Genomic DNA, 20,753 nt, shown 5'->3' on the forward strand with positions numbered 1-20,753 from the left:
CTTAAGCAAACTGAGTCAAACTTAGCAGTGTTGTTTGACAGGAATGTATACATTTTTGTCACCCCTAGAGGGCAGTACATTACATTAATACTCTTAAAACAAAAACAAAAAACCAAACAAAAACAAAAAACCCACCCCAAACCCACCCACCCAAACAACCCCTCCCCCCCCAAAACTCAGACACAGCTTAACAGCAGCTTACATGACTTACAACTGCTCATGAAGGGCACTGCATCGCTGTATTTACATTTGTTAGACTGTCACTGCATTGTGTTGTCAGAATGGCTTAGGGACACACTGCTGTTGCCTTTTACCTCCCCCACACCACGTGAGTCCTGGAATGAAGCTCAGACTGCCTCTATCTACTGAGCCATCTAGTCAGCCCCTTTTAGCCTGTTGTGAGTTACTTTTGTCCTGAATATTTTACTCAGGCATAGCATTCTCAGAGATCTGCTTAATTTTACTTGTCTCCAAATATGAGTTAGGACAAACACTGAGGAAGATCTTAAGTTCTGTACAGTAATATTTACTATGCCACTCTGTGATATCGTTTCACACAGGATATCTTTCAATATTTTTGTTTTCAATTTTTTATTAATGCCTTTTCATTTTTACTGTACTGTATTACCTCTTTGGTTAAACGTATTCCTAGTTTTTTTTTTTTTTTTTTTTTTTTTTGATGGATACTAAGGTGGGATGCTGCTACCATTCTGTTTCAGGTTAAGTTACTAACACCACATTTTTTTTTTTTTTTTTGTATATTGATTTCACATCTTACAGTTTTGTTGTGCTCACTATTAATTCTTTAGCTGTTTACAGTGCTAGGGGTCTCGCCATGCAAGAAAGCACACTAGAAGTGGGATGTGGTAGTGCTCTTCTCTAGTCCCAGCCAGTTTCTCCCTTCCCAACTCTACACTCTCCCTTCAGGTCAGCTCACCCAGGCTCTTGGCTGTAAACCTCAAGGGTACACTGACAATGCCCCAGTCTATTCCAGACAGATGTGTTGAACGAAATAACTAGCCAAGTCACCACGAGACAGCTAAAAGGAAAATCAAAATGTAAGGACTGTTGTGGAAGTTTGGTTTATGTGCAATCATGTTTTTGTTTTAATCTCAGGGGTGGGGTATAGGGGCTGCTCCAGTTTGTCCACAGCTGATAAGTGCCTTTGAGGGCGTGTGATCTTTGTCAGCTGGGAACTACCTTGTGAGGGAGCGTGGTCTTTGCCAGGGGGAATAAATGCCAGACCCAGAGAGAGAGACTGTAAGCTCTGAGAAAGAAGCAGGCAGCTGCCTCTGCTGCTCCTGGTTGCTGTTGACGCCGTGTGACGAGAAGTCCGAGACACCCTGAAATGAGGACTGGACTTGCCCCAAGAACCCGATGGCCCTGAAGAGCAGGAAGTAGCTAAGGAAAACTACGTCCCTCCTTCCCACTAACCTTCCTTCTCTCCTACCTGCGGTTAGGTGTTGGGATTGGGGTGGAAAAGGGAGAAAGAGATTTAAGGAACCCAAGATAAAAAAAGATTTTAAAAGTACGCCAACAAGAAGTGCTTTCAGAAACAGCTACCTTTTGGCTCTCATATAGCCCATCTCAGTCACGGTTTGCACATTCACATAGCTAACTGACCAGACACCTATGGAATCATCCTTCTTTTCTTCTTTCCACCCTGTATGTCCCAGCCAATTTATTAGAAAATAAAAATTCAAAATATATTCATTATTGCCTGCTTTTACCACTGCTTTTATTAACTAGATCCCAACCATGAACTCACTGATTCTTGCAAAAGCTCTTTTACCAGGCTCTCTCTAAGCGTGTGCTACTTTCTCTTAACTAGGACATATGGAGGGCTCCGCAAGGCCTGAGCCTGCTCCTGAGTCTGGTCCTTTGCTCTCATGTCCTGTGTGAATGAGCCCTGTTCCACACCACCACTAAGCTAGCTGTCTATCTTACTGCATTCAGGTCTGCCCAAATGTCAGTTTCTCAGATGACTCTATCTTCCGAATGTTACCCAATTTCCCTCAGCACATCGACAACTATAATACAGCTTATTTTAAAGCTGTATTTCCCATATAATCTACAGACGATATTATCTCCTTTTCTATATTTAATACAGAAGAGTGCCTGTTTTCTCATTTATCCATTGTTTGGGTCTGCCATTATGCGTCCATCCTATTTTACTTGCTCAGAGTACAGAAATGACAATGTGACCTTTCCAGAAATTCCTGACCTAGAAGACACACACCTACAAAGAAGTTCAGTTTATGGTATAGAATACAGATTTGTTTGGAGTAAGGATAGAGATGACCATTAGAAAAAAAAACTGGAAGAAGTTCAACCTCACAGGGCTTAAAACAGTGACTGAATTGCTAGCAGATTAAGGGTGGTGTGGGGAGGCCTTTCCAACACTGAACAGGCACAGGCGTAAGGAACAACGGGTTTTGTTTGGGGGAATAATGAAGTTTGCTGTAACTGCCACAGTAAGAAAGGTGGCAAGGAAGATGCCAGACAGAACACAAGGTGACAGATAAAGCCACTACGGGCTAAGGCGTGGAGCTTCTCCAGCAGTGAAAGGTACGGGTTTTTTTTTTTTTTTTTTTAAAGACAAGGTCTTACTATCTAGTTTTGGTTTGCCTACAGCTTACTATGTAGACCAGGTTGGCCTCAAACTCAGAGATATACCTGCCTCTGCCTCCCAAGTACTGGATTAAAGGCATGCACTACCACACCTGGCTCTGTCATAATTTTATAACCCCCCTTGAAAGACCCTGCAACTTTTGGCTTTGCTTCATTATTCTTTCTATCTGTCTGTCTGTCTGTCTGTTTATCTATCTATCTATCTATCATCTGTCTACCTACCTATCATCTATCTCTTATTCTCTCTCTCATGTATTTGCTTGCTTGTGTGAGTGAATGTACCTGTGGAAGCCAGAAGAGGGTGCTGATCCCTTGGAACTTGCGTTGCTTACAGATTGCTGTGAGCCACCAAAAGTGGGTGCTGGGAACTGAACTCTAGTTCTCTGAAAGTACAGCAAGAATTCTTAAATATCAAGCCATCTCTCTAGCCTTTACCTTGAATTTTTAAAATGTTGTTTTTTGTTTTTGGAGACTAATGACTCTTGAATAAGATGATAATATTAATGATACACATGCACGCTAAGAACTTAACTTCTTGGTAACAAACAAAAGCAAAGTCTTAAATAAATAGCTTTATTAATTATGGGTGATGTTATTACCATAAGCTTCTTGTGTACTTGTACAAAAATTTATTAGAATTTGAGAAATCAAAGATTCACTATCTTACCTAATACATAATTTGAATAATAAAATAACATCTTTTATTTTTAAATAGAGAAAATTTATACCCAGTAGCATGCTTATTGAAAACAACGAAATATTTCATTCATTAAAAGTGTATCAAGAAAATACATAATAAAGTATAATTTGTAGCATAAATATAAGCTAGTAAATTAATTTCCATTAAGTACATTATGGTTTACTTTTATAAACATAAAAGTCTAGTATTTTTAAATCATTAATAAGTGCAGAAAAACAGTTTATTCACAGAAATTCTCAAAAATAATGATTCCACTAAGTAGTGACTATCACAGTTCATCAGTATTTTCTTTGTCCTCTGGATCCAATGTCAGGAGACAGACTGGCCCTCGGCTGGCTGTTCTGAAAGAGAGTTCAGAGGGTTCCCTTACTGTCATGTCCACACATGTCTGCATGCCATTCTTTTAGGGAGCAACAGGGGGAGGCTGCACAGACCAGAAGTCCTCTTTCTGGCATTAAACAAACAAACAAACAAACAAACAAACAAATCTACCTACAGTTTTCCTGCTGTAGGGACTCTTTTGCTCCTACTGGGCTGCACTGTCCAGCACTGGTTTGAGGGCCTTGTCTTACTGCATATTGTTTTGTCATGTTTGGTTGTTGTCTCTTGGCAGCCTGATCTTTTCTGAAAGGAAATGGAGGGGGAGTGTGTATGGGGGAGAGAGGAGGTGTGTGTGTGTGGGTGTGTGTGTGTTACAAGTAGTGGAGGGGGGAGAAAGTGTGGCTAGGGTGTATTGTATGAGAGAAGAACCTATTTTCAATTAAAAAAAAAAATGTAGTGGTGCATGCCTTTACTCCGAGCACTTGTGAGGCAGAGGCCAGCCTGGTCTACAAAGTTTCAGGACAGCCAAGGCTACACATAGAAACCCTGTCTTGAACAACAGAAAAGGAAAATCCACTAAACCAACATTTGAACCTAATATAGCTAGATGATTACCCATTATTAGTGGATTAGACCCATCATGATAAATCAATTTTTCAAAGGTCATTGAAATTAGGCTTGGACAAGGAGGCAGAGGCAGGCAGATCACTGTGAATTTGAGGCCAGCCTGGTATACAAAGTGAGTCTAGGACAACCAAAGCTACAGAGAAACCACGTCTCAAAAAACAAAACAAAACAAAACAAACAAAAAAAACAAAAAAACGCTAAGACCTAACTATCTTTGACACAAATTTGATCTTATAGGTCATTAACTGACATTTCCCCATAGATTCAGATGTCCTTTGAGAAAAATGTACTTAAAAATTGAATTAAGCAATGTCTCATAATGTATGAATCAAAGTAAAGATACTTAGAATTTTCAAATTTTGGATCCAATAAATTTTTATTAGGTAGAATAAAATTTCACTGGAAATATTACCAAATTATGTTAACTACAAAAAATGTAGAGAAACACCAAGCTGGTAGGAAACAAGGATTGCCAGCAAGGCTGCTGTGAGCCCGGTGTCTACGGGTGGAGAGTGCGGGGTAGGGGGCAGCGAAGGCTTCCTCTCTCTTCCCTGTGCTCCCTATCAGCCCTGGCTCAGAGGAAGCACAGGTATAAATACTGCATGCACTTTGCAGAGGAGGCAGGACTGAGAGAGATAGGTTTGGTTTTTTTTTTTTTTTTACAACCTTACTTTTTCCTGTCACAACTTCAGAACCAAGGGCAATCAATTTTTATCCTCCCTGCAAAAACCTTCCAAGGGTTCTTACATTTAAAAATCATTTATTTATTTTATTCTATGTAAATGAATGTTTTGCCCGCACACAGGCATGTGCATGCATGTTCCTGTGACGGAAGAAGAGGGCATCTGATCCCTGGGAACTAGAGTTGTTGATGGTTGTGAACCACCACGCAAGTGCTGGGTGTCAGACTCCGGCCGGGCCTTCAGCCTCTCTAGCCCTTCCAAAGGCTCCGCCTCTATTAGTGTCTACATAAACAAGCAGAGAAGGAACTGAGCAAACACTTACCACAAGTGGTATTAACTGTAAAGTATTTTTGATGGATGGGTTTTTGCAAATTGCTTCTTGTACATCTGAAAAACCATACCATGGGACAAAATAATTATTTATATATGTGCAGAAAGTCACTGAAGAATTCAAAATTGAATACAAGACTCTTTACCTACTGATCCCAGAAAAAGTCCTTATATGTATTTTTATATTAAGTCCAAAAATAAAAGCACTTTGATTAGGAACAATTATATAAAACTGAATCTGGTAAGAGGGAATTTTCAGTATCTTGATTCTTGATTTTATAAAACAATCTTTACTCAAATGTCCTATTTTCCCTTTTCCCCGCTCAAGACAGGGATTCTTTTGTAGTCCTGGCTGTCCTTGTAGACCAGGCTGGCCTCGACTCACAGAGATCTGCCTGCCTCTGCCTCCCGAGTGCTGGGATTAAAGGCGTGTGCCACCAGGCCTGGCAAGCCTATTTTCCTTTTATTATTTTTCTTTCTTTCTTTTCTTTTTTTCAAGTTAAAAAACTTTTTGGTGGTCATAGTGGCTTATGGCCTTAACGCCAATAGTCAGAAGACAGAGGGTAGGTGGATTCCCCATAAGTGTGAAGCCAGCCTGGTCTACATAGTGAGTTCCAGGCCAGACAGCCAGTCTTATGCAGTGAGGCCTGTCTTCCCTTCCCTGCTGGGGCTTGAACCCAGGTCTTTTCTCACACTTAGAGAATTTCTTTTTACTTATTTTGAAATGTTCTGTGCTGTGCACTGTGTGTGTTGGTAGCACTCATTAGACTGCAGGACTTGGCAGCCATGACCTTCACTGGCCTCAGGTCTCTTCCACCTGTGTCACTGAAGCTCAGCTCACTATTGCTCACCTTTGTACTTTATCCTGGATAGGCTTTTCTGATTTATATTCTAGTTTACTAATTCTCCTTTCAGATGTCTATAACCTGTTGTCTATAAATAATCAGCTGAATTTTGAATGTATTGATATCTTTTGTTCATAAGCCTTGTAATTTTCTAAACAGGCTAAGTCATTTTATACTGCATATTTCCTTACTGGATTTTGAAACATATTTTGATTCTTTAAAAATATATAAACTAGTTATTTTATAGTATTTTTGCATCTGATAATTTTATTATATAAAATGTTCCTTGGTTCTATTTAGTATGTATTATGATTTCTTTTTAATGGATTTTTAATTTCTTTTTCTGAAACAGGGTTTTTCCGTGTACCCTTAGCTGTCTTAGACTCATTTTGTAGACCAGGATGGCCTCGAACTCATAGAGATCTGCCTGCCTCTGCCTCCAAAGTGCTGGGATTAAAGGCATGTGCCACCAATGCCCAGCTGGAAGTTTTTTCTTTTTGATTTAGTTTTTTAAAAAAAAAATGACTATTGACTATTCATTTGTATTGACAATTCATTTGTAATAATTCTTTGAAGACAGGAATATAGGCCATATCTCCAAAAGGGATGTTAATATACTTCCTCTCAATTATTTTGGAGTGTATTAGCAGTTTGAAATAATTTTCAACTAAATTTTTTGCTTCAGGTTTTATAGACCACCCAGGCCTATGGACGTGGGCTGTAATGATCATGAGGCACATACTCCCTTCTCTCAGCAGCTCAATATTGAAGTTTTTTTTTTTTTTAACCTCACAACTCTTTGTGGTGAAAGGCATAGTCTTTTGATGGTATATGTGGCTATATCCTTATTTCCCTAATTAAGAAATATTTCCACTTTTTTTCTTCCTCATAGTGACAGGTTCTTATCAGGACACCCAGGCCAGCCTTCAGCTTGCAAAGACCCGCCTTCTTTCCTCACTTGCAGGCTGATATTGCAGGCATTGCTACAAGCCCACATGCACTTAGCTTTAAGAATTCTCTGTGTGTATGTGTCCAACATTGAGGTTTAAAAGAAATGCTAATAAAGTTATTTTCAAGAAGGTCAATAGAGATACCTAGTCTGTTTATTGTTAAAACACAAGTAATATGTTCATAAATTTCTTTCTTTCTTTCCTGTTCTAAAGGCTTTTTTTTTTTTTCTTTCCTTGAAACAGGGCTTCTCTGTGTAGCCTTGGCTGTTCTGGAACTCATTCTGTAGACCAGGCTGGCTTCGACCTCAGAGATCTGCCTGCCTCTGCCTCCCAAGTGCTGGGACTAAAGGCGTGCACCACCATGCCTGGCTTATGTTCATGTATTTCTAAAAGACAGTAAAGGATAGAAATTGGTATCATCATAAATGATATCATATATCTGCAATAATCTGAAATATTAGCAATATTCTCAATGATTTATTAAAGTGATAATGTAGGTATATTTTGTATTCTTACTTCAAAGTTTTACATTGAATACTTACTTACTACAGGCTTAAGAACAAAGGCCCGCCTTCCTACAGGAGCTGCCCCTGCACACTTACAGTACAGCCTTTCATTGAGGTGATGGAGAGACTGCAGAATCCTCTGCTCCTCAGCTGACAGTGCACACATGCTGGACGCCTGGCCCTTACTCAAGGACACACTTGGCCTCTGTAGCTGCTTGCTGTTTATGGCAGTCAGAATTTCATCTTCAGGCACTGAAGAATTCACGAGGTTTTCTGCCACCGAAAACTCAGAAGTACTACCTGAAACTACAGAAACCAACAAATACTCTTTGACCCCTTTTGTCTTTGGGACCAGCCCTCATAATGACTTCCTGGAATGCCTGTGTGTACTCATGCCACAAATAGAAGTTAGCAAACATGCTGCTACTGCATATTTGATTGATTCTTTTTTTTTTAAATTATTATTTTTTCTAGGATTAAAAAATTATCTTTATTTTTAAATTAAAACATAATTACCTAATTTTCCTCCTTCCCTTCAGCATCTCCCATTCCACTCCCATGGCCTCTTTTTGCTATTGTTACACACACACACACAGATACAGACAGACAGACACAGATACATACAGACAGACACACACACACACACACACATACACAGAGATACATACAGACATAGACACACACATGCACACTCTGGTGAATATATTCAGTGTTGCTTGTATATATTGTATATATTTCAGGGCTGAGACTGGATAGTCAATTTCAGGCTCATCGCTGAGGGAGACTAACTTTTCCCCCTTTCAGCATTTCTTAGTTGCCTGTTCTTTGTTTAGGAGTGGGGCCCCATGAAGATTCTGCCCTTTCAGGTCAGCCTGTCTGTTGGTGGTGTCCTTGTTCAAATCTTAGGTAGCCATATTGTTGGGATAGCTTTATTCATTTATTTTATCTGTATGAGTGTTTTGCCTGCATGTATATTCAGGACTAAGGAGGCCAGAAGAGGGAGGGTGGTTCATCTCTTGTGACTAGAGTTACAGCTGATGGTGGATCACCATATGAGTACTGGGAATTGAACCTGGATCCTCTGAAAGGACAGCTAGTATTCCTAATCACTGAGCCATCTCTGCAGCCCAGTGTGCACTTTGATTTTCAGGAGTCTCTATATCTGGCATTTCCCCACCTCAGTTAAGAGAATATCTAAGCCTGGCATATCAGCACACACATGTAATCCCAGCACTAGGGAGGCAGAGGCAGGCAGATCCCAATGAGTCTGAGGCCATTTTGGTCTCAACCCACATTGTGAGTTCCAAGTGGCAGAGTTACATAGTGAGATACTGTCTACTCCAATTTTAATTTGTGAGCATTTATTCTACAGAAACACTTGACAAGCCAGGAGATAGTCTGCTGTAGAAAGATGCTTAGTCAGTACATTATTATTCAAAACAACAACTACAACAACTGGGAATGAACTAATTCTGCCTGCTTAAGGAGAGTTCAGGTCCAAGTAACTGCACAATGCACAAGTACCTGAGAAAATACACCTAAGGAAAAACCACTGGGAACAAAGCTCTATGAAAACGTTTACAGTAGCACTCCTGCAGGCTAACTGCAGACCCTCACCTCTCACTCTGCTCACAATTCCCCAGTTTCACCTCCATCTCTGTGGCAGGCCATGGGCTGTGGCCTCCCATCTACCCCCACCTCTAGCGGAACACAGATTTCTCTTCCAACCTTCCTTTCCACTCACCTTGTTATTTCAGCCCCAGCTCCAGCAGGCATTCTCTGGAAATATGCCAGCTAAGCCCACTGGAGGAGCAGGAGCAAGCAGGCATCCAAGCAGGTAGCCTAGCCTCAGCTCTTTACTCCTCCTATCCAACCCTCTAGTCTCATGGCCAGTTCTGTAGCAGACCAGCTGCTGCAGCCTCTCATGCCCCATTCCCAGGGGACGAGGCAGACCATGGAGGAACACGCAGCTTTCCTACCTCCAGTGCATGCTTCACACCCTGACTTTCCTAGCCCATCTCCATTCCCAATACCTAGAAACACATTTTACCTAGAACTCAAAGTGGACACAACTAGCAGTATCCCAGAATCCCCTACCAGGCAACACACAGCCTAAGAGGCTAAGAACCAGAGAGGGCAACAGAGATCAAGGACTAAACATCAGCACCCAGAATTAAAATATTTCACAACCCAGAAGTTTAGATGCCAGGGTGAAAACACAATCAGTAACAACCAGAAAAATATGTCTCCACCAAAGCCATGCAGTTCTACCACCGCAGAATCTGAGTACTGCAACATAACTAAATACAAGACAAAGACCCTAAAACAGCCTTTATGAATATCATAGAGGTCCTTAAAGAGGAAATAATTACAGCTCTCAAAGAAAATCTACGAAAACACAAATAGTGGAAGGAAATGAAGAAGACCATTTAAGACCTAAAAGTAGAAATAGAAAAACAACAACAACAAACAAAAAACAAAAAACCCCAACAATACAAACTGAGAGAAAGCTGGAGATGACAAATTTAAGAATTCAAACAGGAACCTCAGAGGTAAGCCGCACTAACAGAATACAAGAGATGTAAGAGAGATCTCAGGTATTGAAGACAGGACAGAAGAAGTGGATACTTCTGCCAAAGAAAACGTTAAATCTAAAACACTCCTGGCACAAAACATCCAGGGAATCTGGGTGGGACAATATCAAAAGATGAAATATAAGAATAATAGGAATACAGAAAGAAGAAAGCCAAGTCAAAAGTACAGAAAACATTTTTAAACAAAATCATAGAAGAAAATTTCCTTAACCTAAAGGAGATGTGTATCAAGGTACAAGAAGCACACAGAACACCAAACAGACTGGACCAGAAAAGAAAAGTCCCCTCGACACAGAGTAATCAAAATATTAAACTTACAGAACAAAGAAAGAATATTAAAAGCTGCAAAAGAGAAAGACCAAGTAGCACATAACGGCATACCCCTGAGAATTACACCTCACTGCTCAATAGAAGGGCTGAGACTACTATACACAGCAAAACTCCCAATCACCATAGATGGAGACATAAACTAATTTTAAACAATACTGATTGACAAATCCAGCCCTACAGAAGGTCCTAGAAGGTAAATTCCAACCTAATGAGGCTAACTACACCCAAGAAAACAGGAAATAATCAATCCTAGGCCAGCAAAGTAAAAAAAGATGGCATATACACACCACCACTACCAACAACAAAATAACAGGACTCAACAATTACTGCTCACTGCTACTTCTCAATAGCAACGGTCTCTGTCTTCCAATAAAGAGATGCAGACTAACAAAACGGATACGAACAGGACCCATCCTTCTGCTGCACACTCGAACATCAAGTACAAACATCAGCTCAGGGTAAGGGGTTGGAAAAACACATTTCAAGCAAATGGACCTAGGAAACAAGCTGGGTAGGCACTTAAAAATCTGAGGGTAAAAAAAAAAAAAAAAAAAAAAAAGAGAAAAAATCTGAGAAAATAAGACTTCAAACCCAAACTAATCAGAAGAGACAGTGAAGGACACAACATATTTATCAAAGAAAAACTCCACCAAAAGACATTATAATTCTTAATATCTGTGCTCCAAACACAAGGACACCAAGTTCCTAAGATAAACACTATTACAGCTTATATCACACAGTGACCCTCACACACTGATAATGGGAGACTTCAATACCCAACTCTTGCCAATAGACAGGTCACCCAGACAAAAACTAAACAGAGAAATGCTAGAGCTAACAGATGTTATAAACCAAGTGGGCCTAACATATTAACAGAACATTTTACCCAAATTAAAAAGAATATACCTTCTCAGTACTTCATGGAGCTTTCTCCAAATTGTCCATATATTTGGACACAAAGCAAGTCTCAACATATACAAGAAAACTGAAATAACACCCTATGTCTTATGTGACAACTATGGATTAAAACTGAGTATCAAAAACAGAAACAATAGAAAGCTTACAAAATCATGGAAAGTGGAGAACTCATTATTAAATGAAAAGTAAGTTAAGACAGAAATTAAAAAATAAATTAAAGCCGGGTGTGGTGGCGCACGCCTTTAACCTCAGCACTAGGGAGGCAGAGGCAGGCGGATTACTATGAGTTCGAGGCCAGCCTGGTCTACAAAGCGAGTCCAGGACCACCAAGATAACATTGAGAAACATTGTCTCAAAAAAAAAAAAAAAAAAAAAAAAAAAAAAAAAAAAAAAACCACACACACACACACACACACAAAGAAAAAAAGAAAGAAATTAAAAACCTTCTATATTTGAATGAACATGAATACAAAACATACCTAAACTTATGGGACATAATGGAGTTGGTTCTACAGACAAGTTCATAGCACTAAGTACCTACATAAAAATTTAGAGAAATCTGGGGATGGGGAGATGGCTCAGAGGATAAGAGCACTGTCTGCTCTTCTGGAGGTCCTGAGTTCAATTCCCAGCAACCACATGGTGGCTCACAACCATCTATAATGAGATGTGGTGCCCGCCTCTGGTATACAGGCATACATGCAAACAGAACACTGTATATGTAATAAATAAAAAATTCTTAAAAAAAATTAGAGAAATCTCATACTAGTACTTAAAAGCACATGGGAAAGCTCTAGAACAAAAAGAAGACATCACATCCAAAAGGAGTAGATAGCCAGAAATAATAAAACTCAGAATTGAAATCTGTAAAATAGAAAAAACAGAAACAAAACAATGCAAAGTTTTCTCTAATTGAAATGCTGTCCGAAGGGGTCCCATGGGAACCCCTAAACAACCCAGCCTGTTGGCAAGACTACTGGTTGCTCTCTACAAACTGATGACAAGGCCTCACTGCCAAACGCAACACCTTCACAAATCCCTGAACATGAAGACGTCCAGCTGAGAGCCGTCACCCCCAGGTGCTAGTGTCTTTGTTACAAGAAGGTACTATGTACACTACCAGAGGAGAAATGTAAAGACTAACCCAGCTATAAAACCTATGCTCTACAATGGTGGCGCATGCTTGTCAGAATAATCAATCAATATCTGATTTGACTTAAGGTCCACTCCACACTGTTTAAGTGACCAAGAACCTGAGACTAGATTGCCCAGGACCCTACAGTAAAACCCAGTACTACTGTTCTAAAACAAACCAAAAGAAACTAAAATATAACAGTGAAATGATTCCTAATGCTAGTCTGGTATAGTCAAAGGTCAGTGCTTTCTCAGCCATCATCAAATAAGCTCCCTCCTGCAGCAGATGGGAGAGAGAGAGAGAGAGAGAGAGAGAGAGAGAGAGAGAGAGAGAGAGAGAGAGAGAGAGAGAGAGAGAGAGAGAGAGACCCACAGCCAGACATTATGCAGAGAGTAAGAAATGTCAGAACACTCAGCTGTAAATGGGGTGTCTCAGTCAAATCCCTCCCCTCAAGGGCCAGGGAACCCCTCAAAAGAGCCAGAAGGGATGGAGGACACCAAGAAAACAAGGAGCTCTAACTCAACAAGACTGATGCACATATAAACTCAGGGACTGAGGCAGCACGCAGAGTCTGCACTAGATGAGATCTTAGAGCTGAAAGAAGTGACCGCAACTCCCCATCCCTAACCCAGAAGCTACCTCCAATTAATAATTGCTTGAAAATGAAAATTTAATTTCCTTCAAGGCAGTCTCAGGGGGAAACAAACTACTCTTAAAGGCAGGCTACATGGCCAATGGAAAGCAAACTCAGCGGCATTGTTGGAGATGCCTTGTTACAGCAGGCTTTTCCTATGCATGCATGTACGTATGTACATATGTGGTTTTGTGAGACAGGATTTCCTGGTGTAGCTTTGGCAGTCCTGAACTTGCTTTGTAGACCAGGCTGGCCTTGAACTCAAGATCTGCCTGTGTCTCCCAGGTGCTGGGATTAAAGGCATGTGCTGCTGCCTCCTGGTAGGCTTTTCCTTTTGTAAAACAATTTATCTTATTACTTTAATTTTATTTATATATATGTTTTCTTTTTAACCTCCAGGTCTTTTGAGTATATGTTAGAGCTTCTAGTGTTTTTTAGGATTCTTGAGTTTGCAAATGAGAGGGTCTCTGTTTCTTGTGCCTTTTCTTAGGCTTTTTCTGTCTGTTTGTTTAGTCCTATTCCAATGTGTTAGCTTTTGTTTTATCTTATTATATTGTACTTTGTTATGTTTTATTTTATTATTATCCCTTAGAAGCCTGTTTGTTTCCTAATGTGAGACAGAAAGGGGGTAGATCCAGAGGGGAGGGGATACAGGGAGGAACAGGGAGGAGTGGAGGGAGAGGACTGTAACCAGGATGTACAGTGTAAGATAAACATCTATTTATAAAAAGGAAACAAACCAACAAACCAGAAAATGCTTACAGTAAAACGTTCCTTCTTCTGTCTTGGGACCTCTTGTAACTTGTATTGGTTCACTTGTATTTAGTCGAACACTTTGTCCATAATGCTATAATAACGGGTTAAATAAAAATAGAATTTCACATTTAAAATTCACTATATGCTCATGTTCTTTAAAGAATTTTTAATTGTATTTTTAGTTATCATTGTTTGTATAACTTGCCTATCTCTTTTGTTTTGGAGTAGAAGAAAAGCTACTGGTTAAAGTCTTTTCATAGTATATAAATATTTAAAAATGTCTTACGACTAATAAACAAAATTGTAAGTGGTAGTGTTCTCTTGGAAAGCAAGAAGAATAAAGTGTGCTGGGTGGCAATCAACTGTTTGAAATAAAAACATTGTTTAAAAAAATCCCAACATCTTTACAACTGAGATGGCCGTGTAAGCGTGACGCCCACCCCTTGCCCAGGTCTTGTGAGTGGGGCTGACATGGTGGGAAGGAAAGCCTCACAAGCCTCAAAGCAGAGGCAGTAGTCCTCCTGCCCCAGCACCACTCTCCCAGCCCTGCCTCAGCTCCACTTTATGTCTGAGACATTCTGGACTGAAAATCTGCTATAAAATGGCAAGTGTAACTTTTTAATTTCATTTGTTTTAAATTCTTGCACACAGAGTTGGGCAAAAGATGGGATGCTAAAACACATTTCCTAAGACACGTGACAAGGACCACTGCTGTAGCAACTGAGTATTACATATATATAAAACATATATATAACGAATACTATATATAATATATTCTAGAGCAACAAAACAATGGCAACAGTTTTCAATTGTAAACTTGATTTTTTTTTTGTTTGTTGTTTTGTTTATGAGACAGGATTTCTCTGTGTAGCCTTGGCTTTCCTGGACTCACTTTATAGACCAGGCTAGCCTCGAACTCAGAGAATCCTCCTGCCTCTGCCTCTTAAGTGCTGGGATTAAAGGCATGCGCCACCACCTCCTGGTGTAAACTTGATTTTGATCCAGAACATTCATGTAGTCTATAGGATAGCAAGACCTTGTGAGGTGCCTCAGGAGATGTGTCAGCGAAAGGCATGCAAAAGGGAAGTGAAGCGTTGTGGAGTGGAGGAAAAATAAAACTGAAAGACAATAAGGTAGAACGCAAAAGACAAGAAGGAGTATATAGCACACAGAACAGTAAAAACAACTGTGTGGGCACTAATTTCAGTCATTTAAAATTTGTTCATTGCTTTGTGGTTTTAGCAAGTATATGCAACTTTTAATGTTGAGATATCTTTTTTTTTTCTTTCTTTTTGAGAGAATCTGACTATGTAGTTCTGACTGGCCAGGAACTCCCCGAGATTCACTTCCCTCTACTTCCTGAGCGCTAAAATTAAAGGTATGTCATAGACCCAGGAAATCTGCTATAGCTTAATAAAAGCTTTAAAAAATATAATGCATTCTCTTTATATATTTTGCTATGATTGGTGGGAATACTATGGAAGTTCAAAGAGAAAGGACTTAGCCGGGCATGGTGGCACAGGCCTTTAATCTCAGCACTTGGGAGACAGAGGCAGGTGGATCTTTGTGAGTTCAAGGCCAGCCTGGTCTACAAGTGAGGCCAGGACAGCCAAGGCTACACAGAGACAGAGAAACCCTGTCTCGAAAAACCAAGGAAAAAAAAAAAAAAAAAAAAAAAAAAAAAAAAAAAAGGATTTACTAGCTGTTACCACATTCACAATCTAGAAGGTATACTCATGTTTATTAAGCTATAAGAATATACTGATGAGACCATAATTTATATAAACACAAACTAAATAGATTGCTTTCCTAATAAGACTAGATCATAGTTATAATCTACATTAATAACCTTATGCTTATGAAAATTAATGCCTCACGGGCTGTGGGTGTGGCCTTGCTTCAATTTCTAGGCTTGATCTCCAGCACTGGGAAGGAGTGAGTAAAATACTTCCTATATATGCCTCAAAATGCACATTCTACACAGAGCACTCTATTCCAGTTCTATAAAAAACATTAGAAGCAGTCAGGCAGTGGTGGTAGTACATGTCTTTAATCCTAGTACTAGGATGGCAGAGGCAGGGGATCTCTTGAGTTCAAGGCCAGCCTGGTCTACAGAGTGAGTTTCAGGACAGCCAGAGAAACCCTGCCTCAAAAAACCAAAAGCCAACCAACCAATCAACCAAGCAAACAAACCAAAACAAAAACCCAGGGCTGGAGAGATGGCTCAGCAGTGGCTCATAACTGCTAAGCCATCTTAAGGTGGCTCGCCCAGAGGACCTGGGCCCAATTCCCAGGACCCACATGGCAGCTCACAACTAACTGTAACTCCAGTTCCAGAGGATCTGGAACAAACACCAAATGGACATAAAAATAAATATTAAAAAATTTAAAAAAGAAGTGATTACTTACAGTAGAAGCTTCAAGTAAACTGCTTTTTATTTAATTATTGCACATTTCTCAATATTCTAAAATCAAACCTAATTAGACCCCCACATTGCCACAGATTATACTTACTCAGCCTTCATGTAATTTCTGTATCATATTAAGATTGCTATTATGCTTTTATTCAAGATCTTTATCCCAAAAAGCTGTATTAGGTCTTGTTGAACTGTTCTTAGAGACAAAACCATTATGTAATTCAAAATCTCTTATAAGAGGTCCCTAGGTAGGAAATGTCTTTTTGGGAAACTTTGTTTTAAATGGCATTTCTACAGAATTAGCTATAAATAATAAGTTGAACAATTCTCTTTCTTTTTTGTTTTTTTCGAGACAGGTTTTCTTTGTGTAACCTTGGCTGTCCTGGACTCCCTTTGTAGACCAGGCTGGTCTCAAATTCACTGCCATCAGCCTGCCTCTGCCTCCCAAGTTGCTGGGATTAAAGGCATGCGCCAACACGCCTGGCCAATACTTTTATTTAGAAAAAAAAACTGTATTATGTATATGGATATTTTGCCTAAATGTATGTCTGTGCACCACTTGTATGCCTGGTGCTTTTTATAGGCCAGAAGAGGCTTTGGATCTTCTGAGACTGGAGTTTGAGATGGTTGTGAGTCACCATGTAGGCACTGGGAATTGAACCTGCATCCTCTCGAAGAGTAGTCAGTGCTCTTAACAACTCTCACCCCAGCTATAACTGCTTATTCAAATACAACAAATACAAGAAGCTCTTAGCATAAGCTTCCAAGATTGTATCACGAATGGCTTTGGCTAGACTCACATTTATGCCGAGGTAGTCTATACCAGGAGCATTTGTCTGTTAGTTAGTTCTCCACTATTGTAGAGAGTTTATACCAGGAGCATTTGTCTGTTAGGTAGTTCTCCACCACTGTAAGAGAATTTTACCAGGAGCATTTGTCTGTTAGGTAGTTCTCCAATACTGTACAGAGTTTTACCAGGAGCATTTGTCTGTTAGGTAGTTCTCCACTACTGTAAGAGAGTTTATACCAGGAGCATTTGTCTGTTAGGTAGTTCTCCACTACTGTAGAGAGTTTTACCAGGAGCATTTGTCTGTTAGGTAGTTCTCCACTACTGTAAGAGAGTTTTGCCGAGACCATACTTACAGTCATTTGCTCCGTGTACTTCGTTCCTATAGATCCAGAGGTTTCTCTTTTCTGCTCTAACAGGTTTCTCCACTTATTTTCAACAACTTGTTTTCTTCTTGTAACAGTAGAATCTTAAACAAGTATCAATATAAAAATTATGAAAGTTGAGGTGATATGTATCCATGCAGAATTTCAGGTTACTGTCAAGCAATGCAGAAAGCTCTGTGTATTTCCTCCATGTGGTCAGCAGACTTGTTCAGTTTCTCTAAGTTCTACATATGGCACATCTGCAAGGACACACTCAGCACAGTTGTTGCTATGGAGCAGAATATATTCCATGGATATATGAGACATGTTACTGGTACATAGGAGAAGCATGGCAGGATTCCAGTCACATGATCAACAAAACAGAAACAAAACTTTCTTTATGGCTGTTTTTTTTTTTTTTTTTTAATACACTGCTCTGCCTGCATGTAACACCCACAGGCCAGAAGAAGGTACCAGATCTCATTATAGATGGTTGTGAGCCACCATGTGGTTGCTGGGAATTGAACTCAGAACCTTTGGAAGGGCAGCCAAGTGCTCTTAATCTCTCAGCCATCTCTCCAGCCCTATGGCATCATTATTTGTTAGCAAGGTAGTGGTGTCATATACTGTATAGAAAGTTCAAGTATCCTAAAAGAAGTCCCCAGGACAAGAGGTTGGCAGTGGCATTACCCTCTGTCTGTGCTCCCCAATTTTCTGCACTGCACTAGTGTGCCCATGGAACTAGATTTCTGCATCTCAAGAAGTATCTGAGCAAGTCCTCATATGTGATGTGTTAGCGTATAGGGCAAGTTGTGGGTACATGGGTGCTCCTCACATCATTTTCTTACTAAGACCTCCTTCTTACAATGCCAGTCTCCAAAGATGATACAAACAATTTAAGGACAGGTGAGTAAGAGCAAGGCAGAGCTAACACACCCATCATTCTTGTATTAAAGGCGTGAGCCACCACCGCCTGGCTAATCACTGTAACTTTACATACAATATTAAGTAATGAAACTTTTTAACTTTGTTTTTGAGATTGTCTCAGCTATTCTTGGTATGTAAATGTAATAATGTAAATTTAGAGTCTGGCAATTTTCACAAAGCCTACTGGAACTTCTTAGCCTCAGCATGTACATACCTTCTACCCCCTATACCTTCTTTCATTTCTCTTCATGGTATTTTTATTCTTCTCTATAGGAGTCATTAAAATCTTTACATTCAATTTAATCTCACAGGCTTACATTTTTAATGTTATTTTTAAAACACCCTTATTAAAATTTCTAGTTTGTTTCAGTTGCCCACTCCCACCCAGCTATGTACTTGGTATGGGATCCTGTCCTGTTTGTGAGGAAAGCATGCTGTATTTATCAGTGGCAGGCAACACTGTATTCTCTGTCAGCATCTTTTCCCACTATTTCTTTTGGTCGACATCCTTTGCCCCTGAGGTTTAATTTTACCTTCATCTGAGTCCCTTCTAAGTGGGATTTTTCATCATAAATATTCGCTCATATTCAGATGAGGATAAGCACAATTATTTCAATGCAAGGAATTAGCCTGCACTTTAGAATATGCTATGTGTTTCAGGGTGTATTATTCCTCTTGGATTTATAATTTCCACAATCATTTTACTTACCAATATATTTTCTCAGTCTCATCTCATTCTTTAAAAAGCTCAGTCTCTAATCTTGCTTATATATTCAATCTCCTAATATTTAATTGATAAAAAATAGAAGCCATGTAAACATCTCAATTCTTTTTTTTCTTTTTGCTTAAAGATTTATTTATTATTATGTATACAGTGCTCTGTCTGCATCTACATCTGCAGGCCAGAAGAGGGCATCAGATCACATTATAGATGGTTCTGAGCCACCATGTGGTTGATAGGAATTGAACTCAGGACCTCTGGAAGTGCTCTTAACCTCTGAGCTATCTCTCTAGCCCTCTCAATTCTTTCTTAATCCACTTGGAAATTTCTTTTTCTTTTGGTTCATTTTATCTGCTCATTTTTATCTCAAAAGAAACAAGTGTGAGCAACATGCTGTTCACACTATCCATTTAGGCCAATGTGCTGAAAATAGGTATAACAGAAGCAAATGAGTAAATTCCCATAGAACACAACCCTTTAATGTATAAACCGTTTGAACAACTCTTCTTTTTTTTTTTTAAATAGTGCAGAGTCCAGTTTGTCATATTTACTTAATAACCATTTATCATATGGTTTTAGTAGAAAAAATACAGGATTTAGAGCCATTGATATTTGGATTAAAACATCAATTGTTCTATTTATGAGCTCTTGAGTTGGGGCCATTTTGTTTCCTTTTTTGCAAAATGGGATAACAAACAAACAAACAAACAAATAAACACTTCTCTCTCCAAAAGAAAAAAAGAAAAGAAAAAGTGCCAGGTGGTAATCCTAGCATTTGTGTAGTGGATATAAATATGCTTTTGTTTTGATCCCAAGCATGGGATGTGAAACTGCCTCATTAGAGTTGCGTGCTGTTTGTCCACTAGAAATGAACTGCTTGTGTGGGCAGCATGCTTGTTGCCAGTTGAAAAACATCCTGTGCAGACTATAGAAGGGTATATAAACAGCTCCAAAACCAAAGATTGCTTTTTTGCAAGTCTTTGCATTGCTTGGCTACTCATTGCTCCTCTGTGAGATGCTCCTAAAGAGAACCGCTCCAGAGAACACTTCTGAGGTTCCTGCTGTGCAACTGTGGTTGCTCTCGCTGAATTGTTGTTGGCTTGTTGTTTAATGGGCCTGCTGGAATCCCGATGACGAAGAGTGGAATCTCTCCAAAGAACTGAGTCTAAAACGGTGTCTCCCTCCTGTCTCTACTAACCTTCCTTCTCTTCTATCTAGGATAGGTAGGTTGGAAAGGAGGTAGAGGCATTAAAGAACCCAAATAAAGTAGGTTTAAAAAGATCAAAGCCATCTGGTGTGGTGGCGCATGCCTTTAATCCCAGCACTCGGGAGGCAGAGGCAGGTGGATCCCTGTGAGTCCGAGGCCAGCCTGGTCTACAAAGCGAGTCCAGGACAGCCAGGGCTACAAGAGAAATCCTGTCTCAAACAAAACAAAACAAAACAAAACAAACATACAAACAAAAAACCCCCAAAAGACAAAAACAAAAAACCCAAAGCCTACACACTTGGGAAGCAGAGGTGGGTGGATCTCTGAGTTAGAAGCCAGCCTGGTCTATAGAGAAGAGTTCCAGGACAG

General features: G+C 39.7%; 1 protein-coding gene across 1 annotated transcript in view; it reads right to left on the bottom strand.

Annotated features, from left to right (window-relative positions):
• Nucleotides 1-3,074: 3,074 nt before the first annotated feature.
• Nucleotides 3,075-20,753, bottom strand: part of Cep126 (centrosomal protein 126) — a 55,634-nt gene continuing 37,955 nt past the window's right edge. The window contains exons 7-11 of the mRNA XM_051155898.1: nt 17,521-17,633; nt 13,967-14,051; nt 7,690-7,899; nt 5,285-5,349; nt 3,075-3,672 (exon numbers count right to left, since the gene is read on the bottom strand). Of these exons, the coding sequence (XP_051011855.1) occupies nt 3,610-3,672; nt 5,285-5,349; nt 7,690-7,899; nt 13,967-14,051; nt 17,521-17,633 (536 nt within the window). The 3' untranslated portion in view covers nt 3,075-3,609. The remainder of the gene's footprint in view (nt 3,673-5,284; nt 5,350-7,689; nt 7,900-13,966; nt 14,052-17,520; nt 17,634-20,753) is intronic.

Source organism: Acomys russatus, chromosome 14 (genome assembly GCF_903995435.1).
Source record: "Acomys russatus chromosome 14, mAcoRus1.1, whole genome shotgun sequence".
Lineage (NCBI taxonomy): Eukaryota > Metazoa > Chordata > Mammalia > Rodentia > Muridae > Acomys > Acomys russatus.